General features: G+C 39.8%; 1 protein-coding gene across 14 annotated transcripts in view; it reads right to left on the bottom strand.

Moving 5' to 3' along the window:
* Positions 1–16,436, bottom strand: part of GIGYF2 (GRB10 interacting GYF protein 2) — a 74,610-nt gene that overhangs the window by 21,757 nt on the left and 36,417 nt on the right. For 13 of the 14 annotated variants that reach the window (XM_038145962.1, XM_038145961.1, XM_038145963.1 and 10 more), the window contains one exon: positions 4,510–4,689. The exons of the other annotated variant lie outside the window; for it this stretch is intronic. In XM_038145962.1, the coding sequence (XP_038001890.1) occupies positions 4,510–4,689 (180 nt within the window). The remainder of the gene's footprint in view (positions 1–4,509; positions 4,690–16,436) is intronic. 14 annotated transcript variants of the gene reach the window in all.

The following is a 16,436-nucleotide window of genomic DNA, read 5'->3' as shown; positions in this document are numbered from 1 at the left end:
AACAGGCACCAAAATAAGACAAGCAACACTAATTGCCAATTAAATTTACCAGCCGTCACTGATTAAAGTATTTTGTGGCACCTTTACATGGGTAAGATTTCGTGTTCTCCTTCAGGGGCTCTGCAGAAGTCGCATCCTGAACAAAACACCCATGTTTTTGCCTCTTGCCCTCAGATATGCTTTTGTACATATACATGAAAAATGGAGTGACAGCTGTTCAAATACCTTTGAAAGGACTGGTCAGTCTCTTGAATGGGTTTTTTTTTTGCCATGGAATACCAAAACTTGGAAACATAAGAAATGGGAGAACATTCCCGATTCACGTATAAACTTCATATTTAGAAGACACCATCATTCAGCCAAGCTTCAAATCCTCTGAGTGCAATAATGTTATTTAAGCTGAAAAGAGCTGGCTGCTAAGGAAAACAAATTGGGAGTGAAAGGACTGTACACAGATTTCCATGAAATACAAGCCATCTCTATCACAAAGGTGCAAAGAAAAATGAAGGCACCTTAGCACTTTTCATGGTGGCTGTTCTTAACTGGATTAAAAAAAAAGAGTAAATTCTTTTTTTTTTGCTCCAACAATCTGGGCGCCAGAATCAGTGCAGCCTCATAGTATCAAATGTCTACCAAAAAAACCCCAAATCACAGTAAAGGGGAAGAAGTGTGGTCCTGTTCCATCACTGATGAATGTTTCCACACGGACCTTAATACCCTAACTATTAATATTAGCCATGCAAAAATCCACCTTTGTCTCACAAACACAGGAAATGTGAAACATACTCTTCCCAGAAACATTCTGAACTTCAATCTTAAATTTTACCAAGGAAACACAAATGTTATACTTTAACAAGGCCTTCACCATTGCCTATGTGCTTATTTGCAAATAATTCCACCAGATAACTTAACCTATGCTTCTAGTTATGCCTCACAAAGAAAGCAGTATTAAATCATCAAATCAATGTTCTGAGGCAATCTTTTTAATGCTATTGAGGAAAGAGATTGAAGTGAGAGAGGTTGTAGTCAACCAGACAGCATTTCTGACTGAATGCCTGGACAGAGCTCCTCATTACAAGCAGTCTCGTCCATGTCAGGGCTTCCAGCAAGGGAGGGGAGCCTGCATTGAGAGGAGCCTCTGCTTTTCCACAGTTCACGTGCCAATACCAGAAGTGCAGCTCTTCATAGTGAGACTCAGCAATGTGGTTTTTGAAGGTGAATTCTAAGCACTTTGTTAAGCCGAAGTATCTTCAAAGTTCAAATAAAGAACCTTTTAGTCTGCTTGCAGAGATTTAGTCACACCATCTTTTACACCCCCCACGTTTTCAGAACTATGTGGAGAGGCAAAAAGACACAAGTGTAGCAGACTCATGCCCTTGTTTCTTAGTAACAAAATGTGTTTGTAGAAGCCCAGTTAGAATATAGGCCATAATTCAGGTCTGAAATAACAGGCTGACAACTTTTTAAAGCAAGCCAAGAAGAAAGATAAACCTGAATTCTTACCTGAAGTTTTTTAGCCAGCAGTTAGGACACAAACACAGCTTTAAGTTCAGCCCCCTACTATCACTAGGCAGTAGTTACATGTTCAATATTTCAAGTTTAGAGACAATTTTCAGCTCAATTTATCCCTTGCAATTCATGGTGACATTGTAGGTAAAAGATAGGACTACTGGCTGCTCCAGGAAATGCAAGAACACATTAGCCTTTATTAATGCTATTTCTCTCTTAAAAGTTATATTCTCTAACTCAACAGTGAAATTTTCAATATATACTAAAGAATACTAAATGCTAAATGGAACATTTAAAAGAACAGTACACTTTTTTGAGCATATATTATATATAGACCTAGTTCTTCCTTTGCTCAATTTTGGAGCAAGATTCTCCAATGTACTTTAGTTGCTTCATGATATTTAAGAAACGCAAGGAAAAATGCAAAAAAATTCTAGTCTAGTTGAATTACAGCACCTGATTCTGAAAGTGGAGTGAATCAAGATGAATTTGAAAAGCCTTTCAAACAAAGCAGCAACTAAAAAAATCTTGATATGAAAGTACAGCCTAAGGCCTCTCTCAAATGCTTCCCAGTAAAAAGACCAATTTGAAGAGCTATTTACACAAAGACACAAAATCATATCAGAAATTCTAGTCAAGAAAAACTTATTCCTGTTCCTTAAGGCTGACTTGGTAACCAAACCCATAAACATCTATAGGTCAATAGTTTTGAGACCAAAACAGGTTTGTGTATGTTTCTGACAAAAGAGACTTGACCTTGTAAATTTAAGAGCAATCACTGTATGAATGCAAGAACTGTAACAACAGAGAGTTTTTAGACATTTATAATTTTAAAACATGGTTTAAAATTAAAAGAAAAAAAAAACTTTGAAGCAGCCAGTGAATCTAAATCTGTGATCACACTCTCCTAGCAGTTATTAAAGCCAGTGTAAAGATCCTAGCAGGGAGTACACAGAGACAAGCCACAGGAAGGACCAACTAAACAAATGAAAACAGTTCTCTGAAGACATTCCTCTTTTTTTAGCAGGACATATGACTATACTATTACCTAACACCAAAATAAGCAAAAAGAAGTAGTTTAAACCACGCCAATTTGATTTAAGGTCATTTTTTAAAGCAAAAATGTGATTTAAACCATTTTGATAGTTCTGTGGCTACTACTAAGAGGAGAAATCAAATACAGCTCTGATGAAAGCTGGAACTAGGACAATACAGCTGCCAGCTCAGGCTATCTCAAAATTAGCAACTTTTCTGCAGATTCACATAAGCCTTTGAAAAGGCTTTCACTGATGGCTGCTAAAACTAACTCGGTAAAGGAAGTTCAGTTAGCTTCTTCTACACTGAAAATTCATATAAGCATAATTTACACGACAGAATTGAGACAATTTTTCAAAACCTTCCTCAGAACTACCAAAAAAGTTCAAGACCTGAATGAATTTCTGAACTTTGAGGTCTACGCTTCCTTTTAAGCTGAAACGTGCAGGCTGGTACTCGCAGAACACTCCACTCCTGAGTATCATGCTGCATCATGAGGCAGCTGGCCTGATGTTGCCTCAACTAGGTAACAAAGCAGCAGTGTCTGATCAACAACTATGACCAAATACTGGGGAAAATAAAATTATATTCTTCAAAATTTGCATCTTAGTCTTGCTCTAAATAGAAAACATCAAGCCTTGGGCTCGTTGCTAAATTTTAGTACAAGAGAACAGCTGTTTGACAGCAGAGTTATACACAGCTATGAAGAAGGCTCAGAACAGAGGTGATGGCTGCTCTCAACAATAACTGTACTGAAAGTCTGGGATGTTGAAAAGGGCAACAGAGCCACTGCAAGAATGACTGGGACATTTTTTTTGTTCAACAGAAGAAACTGTCCACCTCAGCTCCAAAAGTGTCTTGTGCTTTCTTTGCTTTTCTATCAAGTTCAGCATGGAGCAAAGGCTGCTCAAGCAGGGGGAACTTATCACCCCCTAGAACTACCAGAAAGGAGATTTAGATTGGGCATTAGGAGCAATTTCTTCACAGAAAGGGTTGTCAAGCATCAGCACAGATGCTCAGGGAAGTGGTGGAGGCCCTGTCCCTGGAAGGATTTAAAAGCCATGTAGATGTGGCATTTAAGGACATGGTTTAGTGGTGGCCTTGGCAGTGCTGGGTCAATGGCTGGGCTCAAACACCTTTAATGCCTTTTCCAAACTTAACAATTTTACTATTCTATGAAGATACAACAGTAGAAAAGCCTAATCCTCTCCTGGTACTCCAGAAGCCTTCTGCAGCAAAAAGATAGCCAAACCCAGGATGCCACACCAGGTATGACAATCTTTTCCAAAAAGAAGGAAAAAAAACCTACAATATGCTTCAGTCCTACTACTGAAATACCAAGCTCTGCTTTGTATTTCTCCTGCAATTCCGGCAATGCAATGCTGGAAAGCAAGTGAACAGACTCGCCCTGTCAGGCCTGGGAAGGGGAGAGTGAAATTTATTGAGACAAGATATCCTGTAACTAACTACAAAGTGTGTAGAGCAACATATTTTGAGATTTTCCAAGGATGCTTCTTGCCATTGCAAACACATCTGGAAAACCAGAAAGTTGTCAATGACCAGAGTGGTTTCGTGTCAGTGTCACTCTGCAGCATTAGGTATGCTGTCTAATGTGGGTGATTTCTGTCCCCTCATTGTCAAAGCCACAAAGAAACAGTACTATTAAAAACCCCTTATTTTACCAGGTACATACGCACCTGGAGCACAATACAGACAAGTGCACACCTGGAAAATATTGTTCCCTTAAATATGTAAGGGTACTGAAGATGCTAAAAGGAAAACAAAAGGCACACAGTTTTATGCTAAACATTTCGTGACCAAGAGCCTCACGCGTGCCAGAACAGTATTCAATGACCAAGACTACGTGAACCTATTTTTCCCTGAATGTGGCACCTCCCTCTCCTCATGGCCTTTGCCCTCTCTCTCTGTAACCACAGCTGCATGTTTGCCCAGCTCTGCTCTCACCTGGACTGTGAGGACGCCACCTCTCCCCATCCCTCCGTGACCCAGCCAGTCGCCAGCCTCCATCCTCATCTTCCCCATTCTGCTCCTCCCTGAAGATGCGCCAGTTCTCGCTCTCAGAGCGTATAAATTCGTGTTTCCTCCCTGCGGTCACTGTCCCACCTTCCTCAAAGTTTGGTCTCACTGCAAAGAAAACACAGGCCAGTGAACATGTATCCTGCCTTTAGAAACACAGAAATACAAAAGGGTTGAAATCTTGCTCTCTTGAAGGCAAAAAATGCACCAGAAGTTATAGGAACCTAGGAGAGGAATAGAAATTCAAGAAGGAAACATGACAGATTTAAGAAATCCAGGTGCCTATGTACCTTGGGATGGAAAGACCAAAAAAAAAAAAAATCCAGAAGGAAGCAAAGCATATAAGTAATTAGAACATGGATAGGAAAGGCAAAGGAGGGAAAGGCAGTTTAAGAGATGTAGGGAAATGTAACAGAAAGAAGGCAAAAGTGTGCAGAGAAAAATAATAAACTGCTTTATCATAAAGTGTCTCAAGCTAAATGGAAGCACAGTGTAAACATTATATAAACCAAACACATGTCCTACTTCTGTAACAAAAAGAAGGTGAGATCTATTTATTTAATCCAACAGCAGTCTAACCATTAGGAAACACTGAAAATTTAAAGTAGCATTGAGGAATAAACGAAAAAAAACAACTTAGGAATGTTAACATTATGCTGTGAATCCATCTTCTGGAGAGCCAAGGTCAGTGCACAAAGGGCTAGAAGCAATTACACCTGAGCTGAAGGATAAGTCTAGTAGAAGTTTAGGAGACAGGATAGTCTTTTAGTTCCTAATGTACATTATGTTACATTTAAAACAAAACAAAATCCTCAAGAACTTATGAAGAGCAACCATGTCAGGAAAGAATGACAAATATTTTTATGAAAAGACTCCACATTATACACCAAGATTTCCAAGCCATACACCAGTATGCCAAGGTTTAACACAGATGCTGCTTTCACTGCTGACCTGCCCTGATGAGACAGCCCATCACTGAAATAAGTTTCTTCAGCTGTGTAGCACCACAATTGTCACAGGAACCACAGTGATGTCATTTCTTCACTGGTACTATTAGCCAGTGTTAACCTGAAATTGTGGTGTTATCTATAAAAAGAGAAGTTTTCAAGCACTAGAGAAAGGTATACTGAATCTTCCTTCTTAGAGTCCTAAAACCTAAAAATGTAAGATGTTATTCGGTGAAGTCTGTTTAGTATGCCAGCTTTCTTAGACAGGAAAAACAGAAGAAAGTATGATCATGCATTAAGACTCCTGGGATGGAAAGAGACATTTTTAAGTATTTTGTTTAAGAAGCATAGGAGAGTGTTTTCCTAGCATCAGGCAATTTTTTCAGTCAATGAAAAAGATGAGGAAACAAAGAAGATCTGAAATTCTGTGGCATACCAGATCTCTGTTTAGAACAGGAAAATTCTTCCTACTAGACATACTGAACTCTGGAGACACAAAGCACACACTGGCTCTCTACTTTGGATGCACCTTGGAGAAAAACTGACATCCCTTCTCCACCATCTTAAAACAGTGGAGGGAAAAGCCTCTCTCTTTCTCCAGCTCTAATTTTTCTGGAATATCTTTCCCTTATGTTGTTCCCATATGAAGAACTAAGGCACATGGACTAATTTAAAGTCCAGCACCAGTACCAACAGGCAATGTCAGCTGTGAAGCCAAGTATAACCCAGTTACACCCTTACTTCACTGAAGGGGGCATCTGGCTGAAGATCACTTCTGGATTTGCTGGGCTTTGAGAAACAAAACTATCCGCAGACAGTGTATTTTGGGGAGTCTCTGGCAATACTCCAAATAAAACAAAATTGCTGGAGGCACTCAACTCCCTTCATTTGATACATGTGATGCTGGCAACTTTTTATCTGGAGTGGATAAATCTTTGTAGATGAAGGTCAGCCACATTCTGTATTCCCCTGCTTCATGGAAAAGACAGGAAAGGCACAAGCCAGACACAAAAATTCAAGTCTAGGAAATTTTTTTTTTAATTTTTAATTTTTGGTATCTAAAAAATATCATGCAGACTTCAAGAAGTGCAGGGAAGCCTCTCACTATTGCTCCTTGGATGGGCTTCCCATAGCAGAAAAGCAAAAGGCAAAGCTACAGAGCCAAGTCAGCTGGAAGTAAAACACAGAGAGAGGTGCACAGGAGAGAGCTGCAACCCAACAGACCAGGGGAGCCTAAGTCCCAGACAACAAGCAAAGTGCCTCATTCTTTTTGAATTTATTTTTCAAATGCTACAAAGAGGAAGAGATCCTTTTTTTTTTTCATTTTGCAGCACAAGACATTAGATTTTTTCTTACTAAAACAGTTACCAAAAGAAAAGTTATTCAAACCACTATTTTGAGACACGCAAGGTAGTATTTTTACAGATTTATCTATTATTTTCATAAAAACTCACAGCTATTACTTGACATTTATTCAGTAACATTAATTTGAGAGATTTGAGACTCTACCAATTAAGGAAAAAAAGGGGATGTTCTTCCCTTCCATTGTAAGCTCAGTTGATTCTGGAGACTGCTCTTTAACACAGACAAGCTTTCAGCTCACAGCTCCTGTTCCACTCTTCCAAAAATGTTTAGGAGAAAAGGTCACTTAAGAATATTGTACAGTCTGCTTTGCCACAGTATATCCTGGTTTTAGCCCCACTGCGCATCTAGTCATGCTACAGGCAAATCAAGGCAATTCAGGTTCTGTTAGTCCTTGGGACAGCAGATTTTGTTCCCAAAAAGTGAACTACCAAAGTCAGGTTTTGTATGCTGAACTTGCAGAAAATGGGACTTCAAACACATCTCTGTAGAGGTTACAAAACATCAAATGCTGTTTGTCAAGATCAGACTCAACTGGGATCCTGCCCCTCTTCTGATTCTAAATTCTGTGGCATTATAAGTGTAGAAATGAAAAAAATCAAATATAAGGGGTCAGTATTGTATTATCTGAGCATGGGATCACCTGTGGTTCCAAAACCTTTCCAAGCAGAGCAGCACTCCAGTGTCACATCAAAGACTGCTCTGATGCCACATTCAGTGGAATATAGAGAAAAAATGCAGTGTCTCATGACATACTTTAGTTTTCTGGTTTACTCCAGTTTTCTAGAACATCACAGCAGGCATCAAAGAACAAGGTATGTGTCCAAACAGGTCTGGCATTAGATGATCCTGAAGATTAGACAGACCAGCCAAGAAACTGGTTCTTTACAAACACAAACCAGTCACAGGTTAAGGACCAGAAAAATTAAGCTACCCAAGTGACAGAAAGACTCTGCCAAAGTGAATACAGGAATATTCCTACAGATTACATCTAAATTCATAACTTATAAAGTGCCAGCATATTCTTTGCAAACTGTTTCTAGATTTGAGAACAATCATTTCAGCTGAAATGACTTAGATCACAGAGTCAGGACTTGGCAATGTTTTAAGGATGAAAGAAACTAAAATGCAATCTATGGTTTTGCTTTGGACTAATTGACTGGACTTCCTGAAGAGAAGGAGCAGTAAAAGGGCACCTCTGTTCAGGCCTGTCACAAAGCCAGCAATGGTGTTTACAGAAAACTTCAGACAGAGCCGAGTGGTATCCAGCCAGAAAAGCCTACAGCTGTGCAACACTGATTTGAAGGGATACTGACTGGGGGGAACAAGACTGGATTCGGGGATGTGGCCCCCTGGCAACGCCTTCATGGAGAGGGCTTGCTTACTAACAGAATGGCAAATAACTTCTGTTCTCCAGGCTGTCAGCCCACACTTCCTACACCATCCTCACTGTCTGGAAAGAACAAACAGGAAAGCGATGACTGACAGCACGGCTGTTTCTGCCCTTTAGAGAGGCAAGAACCAGGAGAGTCTATCAAGAACTTGGACTTGCTTTCTTCTTCTCTGCTGCCTGCTACATAATTCCTCATGAGGAAGATAAAAATAAAAACCTTTGCAGTCAGTGTTTTTAAAGGAATTGAAATAACTTCGCCTACATGTGTAATTGCTTCATTTATTTAACAGAAGAATAAAATAAATGTCCTTAAGATGATGCTTCTAGAGAAAGACTATCTTCTCATTGGAACACTACTGGACATGCTAGGAACAACCACAGGAATACAAATACCATGAAGTGACTCCCAGTGACAGATTAGAAGTTCTGAATCCCATTTCTAGCTTCAAATTTTTAATCTCTGCATAAAATCTCAGTCTCAAAAACATACTATCAAATATAACCCCATATTTTTTCGCTATCTACTGTCACCAGTGTGAGTGAGCCAATAGATTCAAAGGAATTAACAAGAGTTCAATTCCATACCACACCTGAAACACACACTCTGCACCTAATTTCACCTGCCTTACAACTGTGTAAAGATTTCCATTTCCAATGAATTAGATTAGAAAACCAGTGACCACACAGCAAATGCTTTCTACAGTTCAAAATACGGTTTCTAAGAAAATACTGTTTGAAACCAAAATCCTACTTGTGACTAAGCGAGGCTGTCTCAGTGGAGGGAAGGGTGAAGGGCAAGTCACACTATCCTACAGCCTTGTCACACTGGTGGGAGTCCCCTGGCACTACATTATTTGCCCTGGTTTTCGAAGTCACACTATGCCTATCAACTTTCAGTGCTGTGCCTGAACATGTATTAAAATGTTCCATTCTAATGAAGCAAAAAATTAATGTTTTGCAATTTAGGGTTGGGGGAAGGTTAAAGAAGAAAAAATAGGGAGGATTTTGTTTCCTAAGCAGGAAAGTCTACATTAATGATTTTCCCAGCAGGCCTTCAGTAGTTTTACTGCAAACAACCCCAGCCTTTGTTTCTCAGATCCTCTTACATCTGACGTTCAGTCAAAGCCCTCACATCAGCAGCTCACCAAGGGATAAAAAAAAAAAAAGTGAACCAGTACTGTGTTCTAGAGCTGTCCTCCGAGCTGTCCAGCAGGGAAGCACATTGACCACTCTGCAGAGCTGCTCACTCCGACATACCCTCAACAACTCCTCTCATTTCATGAGTGAAAGAGCAAAGAGCTTAAGCAAAAGCGGTTTCGTCTGCCTCATGGAATCAGCAAGCCACCTAATCTGCCTTGTTTCATTCCTAGGCTTTAGCAAAATCCTGTGATTAATTCCATGTATTCACAAAGGAGCAATGTGGAGATGGAAATGGCCGGGTCTACATCTTCTGAGCAGCATTAGGCTGCAAGTCAGCAACACCATCCTGAGACCACAGGCTGCACCATGAGCTGCATCCACCTTTCCATTCACATTCCAGAGCTTGGGACCTAACAGGAAAGGAAGAAGTGGAGCAGCAGTGGGACACAAGAGTGTCTCTCTTCACCCAAATGAACAGTAGTTCACACTGCTTAGAGAAAATGTATCAGTGAACAGTGTGGGTTTTCAGCAGCAATATGGGAACTTTTCCACTCAGCTTTTCCAAGGGAATTTTGGCCTTTTCAACTTTCATGCAAAACTTTAGGTTATACAAACCTAAAAAATTATCTTGATTAAGGAGGTGAGGAGGAAGGCACCCCTTCTCCAAGTAAGTGTTTGAGGATTTCTCCTTGGCTGCTAAGAGTTTGTGTTGGGTAAAGAAATGCTCCTAACAAACCAGCATTCTTTTCCACATGATCAGAGCCAACCAGCCCCCCTGCAGGCAAAATGACCAATCAAATCAGCTTCAGATGGAAACCAATCCCCCCAGCATATAAACACAGGAATGAGACATACAAACCCATTTTTAAAGGTTTTGGGTTTTTTTTTTTCATCTTTACCAACCACTTGTGGGAAGTTTCTTGCTAGTGCTGGGACCAGCACACCAGACCAGAGCAGCCTCTCTCCTGGAGCCCAGGTTATCCCCCTCCTCCTGCACAAAGACCCTCTGAAGACTGGTAAGTACACAAAACCATCATATTTTTTCTTCCTTTTTTCTTATTGTACAATTCAAATTGTTCTATCACTCTTGATCAAAGAAATTAAAGTTCTTTTCAGGGCAGAGAGTTTTATTTCTAAAACTTGCTAAACTAAGTATCACCTTCAACAAACTGGTTGCTGATTTTTTCCCCCCTCAAAAAGAAGAAAATGCTCTCTCAGGTGACCACAGTCCTAAGAGCACACAGAGCAAATCCAAAGTCTTTATGCAGTATTTTTTCAGAAAGTTTTTGAGGTAAGTGCTGGAAAGGCTCTGCAGACAAGGAACATTTGCAAGCTCTAGCTACAGCAAGTGGGTGTCATGAAATTGGCCAAGAATTATGAAAAAGACACCCTCACCTTGCTGCACTGATAACTCAGCACTCAGTTCCATCATAAACTAAAAGAAACAAGCTTCACATCTTCAAATTTGCTTTTACCATCTCCAATTATATCTCAGATATCAACAGTTTTCAATCAATGCATTCATCCCTGTGCTTATGGACACAGAGCAAGCTGGCACTGCTGCCCAGGACTCCACATATGGACATGGAGGGAACTCCACTGCCCTGCAAAACTCAGGCAGTTCTAGGCAAGCCATGGGAAAGTCTGCATCACACAGGGCAGGACTGCTCTTCAAAAACAGCAAGCTCTACAAAAAAACAGGTGGCAGCAAACTTCTGCAGCCTTACATCAAACAGTTACCAGGGAGGGTTTTATCAAATTACTCCTCTGTTACCAATATTTAATTCTGCATTCAAGTTTCTTTGTAAGGATTTAATAGATACTGGAATATTTTACAGCCTTTACTAAGACTTTGCTTAAATGTTGTTTTTCTGCTTCTCTAAAAGTGGCCAGACTAGTTGGTCCACACAGGTGCTACTTCAAAATCAAGAATTAGTGCTCATATGGATCCTCAGAGTACTTATGCGAAAATACATTCTATATAAAATGGAGCAGCATTTAGCTTCCCAAAAATCAAGTATATAAGCAGCCTTATTTTCTGTACTGTAAAAGGAGACATACTCTCCTATTTTACCACCTCTTTCTTTAAAGTGCATTTAGTACTAAACTGTCACAGAAAGTCAAAAGTATGAGCTCTCACATCCTATCCTTTATGGCACTTGCCTGGAAAAAAAGTAACTTGGGGTCAACACATTCAAGTTTCCATTTTAACAAGACCTACCTATAAATGTAACAAGTCCTGAAAGTTTATCTTAATTCTGCACACTGCTCAGAAGTAACAGTTTTGTCACAAACTACTTCCGTTCATCTCAATGAGGCATTAGCTACAAAAGCAAAAGGACAAATATGTTTGAAATGTTAACTGTTCTACTCACAACAGAAGCAGAAGCATTTCAACCAATGCAGCTTCACAAGCTGAATTACTTCCTACTTTTCTAAGACTGTCCCCTAATGTAAGTTATATGATCCAGTAATTTCATCCATACTGAAAAAACCTTCATTTCCTAATAATAATGCCAGAGCATCTCCAAGGGTGGCCACTCAGTCTAAAAAAAATACACAATAATCTAAAAATAAAGCCACACAGAACAGCCATTTTAATAGCATGAAAAATGCCTTTAAAAATCATAATCTTAGTTTGTTCTTGTTGCAAAGCACAGAGGCAGCAACAGACCTGCACAATCCCAGCTCAGAGCAGACAAGGTTTAAATCTGAAGCTTGTACATGATCATGCAAAGCCAGGCCAAGTAAAGAAGGAATGTACACATCCCCACGGGGGCATGCCACCACACAGACTCTAGTAAATCTTGGAATGATGCTGCAGTTATAAGCAGTTTTTGCAGTCACTCCCAGAAAATAGCAAGTCCTCAAGACCACTTTCCTGTCAGAATGAAGCAGCACAGCATAACCTGTTTCAAATCCCTTCCAAGGTCAATTAGAACAGACTTTGTTAAGACTACAAGCTGGGCAAGTAGGGCAACACTGCAGAAGTCTTCCCTGACACAACTCCTCACTCAGGCTCCTCAAAAGGTTGCAGATGCATTTGTCGAGCATGCTGAGAACAGGCTGGAAGCACCACTTTGAATGCCTTCAACTGAGAAGGCAAATGGAAATGAAGACAGTGCTGCCAGTGAGTTTCCCTGCAACCCTACCAAAGTCCTAAGAAAAAGCTAAGCATGAGGAAAGGAGAGGAAATCAATGGGGTGGCATGGAAGAATGCAATAAAGGCTGTTAAAACACAAGGAAGAAGAGCTCAGTCCAGAAGGCAAAGCATGGGAGAGCCACATGCTGGATCATGAATTTCAGAAATGCAAGCAACAACCCAAAGCTGTAAGGCAAGGTTTTATCACACACAAATCATTAGCCAGCCAGGTCAGTTTAGAACTTGTTCCACTGCTAGAAGGAATCTGTGATTTTTTTTTTAAATGAATACTCACCCTACCCTGATTTGTGTTAGAGAAGCATATAAAAGAAAGAAGCCAGGATGAGGGACAAGATGATAAAAAGACTGAAAACCCAAAAAAGCTAAGAACCAACTGACACAGTGGCGTTGGTGATAATTTAGCCTTCAAGGGAAGGTAAACAGGAAGGATTACACACAGCAAATGTGCGATAAGGGACTGGTCAGCATGCCAAAAGAGGTTTAGAGAAGTGATTTCTGACAGTTCCTGTCTTTCCAGTCAGGGGCTATCAGCTGAGCAATGGAGGTACAAGAAACACCCCAAAGTTTCATCAACAGTTGCATTAAGTCAGGAACCAGAAAAAGCAAAACCCACCGAATAACATAACATAAAGGGTGTTGAGAGAGATCACTGGACAAACCTGGATAAGAAACACTGCATGCATGTTATAGCAGAGACAAGCATTCTCCAACAAACACTGAATTTTTCTTCTCAAGTCGAAGTTGAATGTCTTTCCTAAAACATACACTGAAATGGGGATTAATGTGGGGTCATCAAGGACCATGCCAGGCAAGGGATTCAATCAGGTGGTCCAAATCGTACTTTGTGACTTCATTAATTTATCACTAACAAGGAAATAAGGCATTTGTATTTTTGTACTATGGGCAAGGAAAGGAGTAGACAGAAGACATTAACACTTTTTAAATTAAAAGTCACATCTGCTCTTAAGCTGCCTCTGCTTTCGAGAATAGAGCGGACTGATCCTCCAACCTGGGTTAGCTATTTCCCACAGGGCAGTTACTCCTTTGCCTCATACTCACACCCAACTGCACTGCTCTCAGTGTCTATTTGCAGTTTCTTATCTATTTTTCTCACTCCAAGAAGCTAAGACTTGTGGCTCTTAATCCATCAATAGCACTCGAAAAAAGGGGTTTTGGAACTCACATTTCCAATGCTATCCCTTCTACTGAAATAAAAAACTAACATTTTCAACAGTCCTAGACTAGAAAAATCAGATCACTGTACCCGTGCATAACCTGGTTAAACTCAGAAGGCAAATTCATCTGCTTGTGAGTCTCAAGGAGCAGAGACACAGGACTGTTTTGAAATGTGCTGTTAGGGGTTAATGTAGATTCTCTTTCTCAAGTGTCTTCAAAATCTGTCAGGAATCAACCCTCATCCATTGAAAAAATCCCAAAGAACCTGACTGATTTTTTTTCAGACTTCAATATAACATTAAGTGATTAATAACCATCCTAAAAAGCTCCTTAATCAACAAATCTGAGATCCTACAATGCTGACAGCATTGGCTCTAAGTCTGTAGTGTTCAAACACACAGCCTTAGCCCCCATGTGAAGATTTGAAGCACAGCCAAAAAAAATGTACCCTCTTAAGAATGTTTTCCCTTTTTTCTTAATGTACATACACCACAGAAAAGGCTTCTGTCACCAATCAAGTCAGCATCAGGAGCACTTCCACAACATCTATTTGTTCTGTAAACCCATATTGCTTAGAGTCTACAAAGCAGATCCTGCCCTCAAAGTACCACAAGAATTTACAGAAAACCACAAGCTTTGGCTTTTGGTTGTGTTTTGTTGTTTTGGGTTTTTTGTTGGTTTGCTGGTTTGTTTTGAATGCATGATTCACTCAGAGGCATTTTGTTCTGTAAGTGTTCTCTACTCAAACAAGGGAGTGTTTCTTGTGGGTACTGCTTACTCTGATAAAACCAAGGCACTGTTCAGAGCTCATTTTGAGCATGGTCTCCATCATCCTTTCCATCCAGAGATGCCCATTTTCCAGCTCCTTCAAGAACTCATCTAAATCTTAACACAAGGACTGTGCTCTACAGACAAGTCACTAATCACTGGATTACTGCAATACATTTAATTACATTCAGGTTATTGCACAGCAAGAGTGAGAACTGCCATTCAGGGAGCTATGCAGCAGATTGAAGAGCCATCTCAGTGAAGGTGGGGGGTCATGCTATAAACTCGATGGACTACAACCAAAATCCCCCATCATATGCCAGGAGAACCTCGCTAAGTCCACTGCAGTCTCTGACACAGAAAATGATTTCAAAATACTCCTCCTGGAAGATGTGAACTGGAAAATTAAAATAAGGGGAAAACCACCAAATTCCACTCAGGCCATCATCTACTTTATCTCCCTCTGACTACAGCATGGATAGAAGTATTAGCCATGGATGGTTTTGAGAAAAGGAAAAAAAAATTAGCTAAATAGTCACTGTGATGTCAATACTCGTATCTCAGTAGGCATTAAACACAGTAAAAGCAAAAGACAATCTTCTGTAGTTACTAAAATTTGGTTGAAGGTTAAGCAAACAGGCATGTAAACTGCTGGTTCATGGGATCAAAGATCACAAGACAAATTTTCACCCATCATAAATTCATTCTGAATTTTAGGATCTTTAGTTCTAATGCATTTCAAGAGAAAATTAAGATGGCAGTGTTGGAAGGGAAAAATCCAATTCCTCTATGAAAAATATAATAGACTGAAACAGCCACCATTCAAAGAAAAGTCAAAATCGATAGGAAACCAGAACTGACCAAACAGACCATATATAATTATCATTTGCAGAATGTACAGGTATCTTTAAATTCTCTGTTGTTCTACAAACAAGCTTCCTCACAACCTACTTTAAACAGGTTACACATGCAGGCTCTATTTTACACAAACCTGTACTTAATCTGCTCCAGGTGAACTTTAAACATACAGTATTTACAAAACATATGGATTTGAATGACTACTGTCTTTTCTAAAGACATTGACCAGCTCAGGCAAATTCCACAAGCTTTCAGGTTTAAAAGCAAACAAAGGAGCCTAATATGCCAAATATCTACAGATATCCATTTTGCTTCCCATATCTGCAATTCTACCTTAATTCCCATATGTTTGCTGTCCTATTTTATGTGGTCACTAGTAAAAATTGCACTGCTCAGGCAGACTAGACTGGAAATTATGTCACAGTGTATTTTCTGAGTTGCTCTCCTGCCCTCATTATACCTGATCCTTACATAAACAGCCTCAGACTCCCAGAAGTAGCTCTGCCCTGAATACTATACTTCTGTTAACTGGACACGGTGGGTGCAAACAGGAGACAATTCTTAAGCTAGAAGAGTCAGAAAGGGCTAGTAGCTATAGTACAGCATTCCCCTAAACTGCATAAATATGTTACAGAAATAATATAACAAATGTTCTTTCCTTAGCACTATACTATTGTTAATAGTATTCATAGTAGTACTGGTAAATTATTGTACTCCACTCAAAACAAGTTACAAAATCTGATATAATCAGCAAAATTCAGTTTTGCAATTCCTTTTCACACACAGTATGCCTAATCCCATCCCACTCACCCCTAAAGAATTAAAGCATGTGACTCCAATGTAAATTTAGGAAGGTAAAGTATGAAACTTATATTTAAACAGCTAAGCAGGGAGAATTTGAGAAGTAGTCAGATTTTTAAACCTAATCTTTTCTAGCAAAGTATTACCACAAACAGTGGTAAATTCCTCTCCAGGCTTCTGACTTAATCTTCTCTGGATTGCAACGTATAAGCCCTCCTTTGTTGGCCGCAGTATTTCTACCCCTGCT

This window comes from Motacilla alba, chromosome 9, assembly GCF_015832195.1.
Source record: "Motacilla alba alba isolate MOTALB_02 chromosome 9, Motacilla_alba_V1.0_pri, whole genome shotgun sequence".
NCBI lineage: Eukaryota > Metazoa > Chordata > Aves > Passeriformes > Motacillidae > Motacilla > Motacilla alba.
Note: the sequence above shows the minus strand (reverse complement) of the source record. Positions and strands in the feature narration are given on the sequence as shown.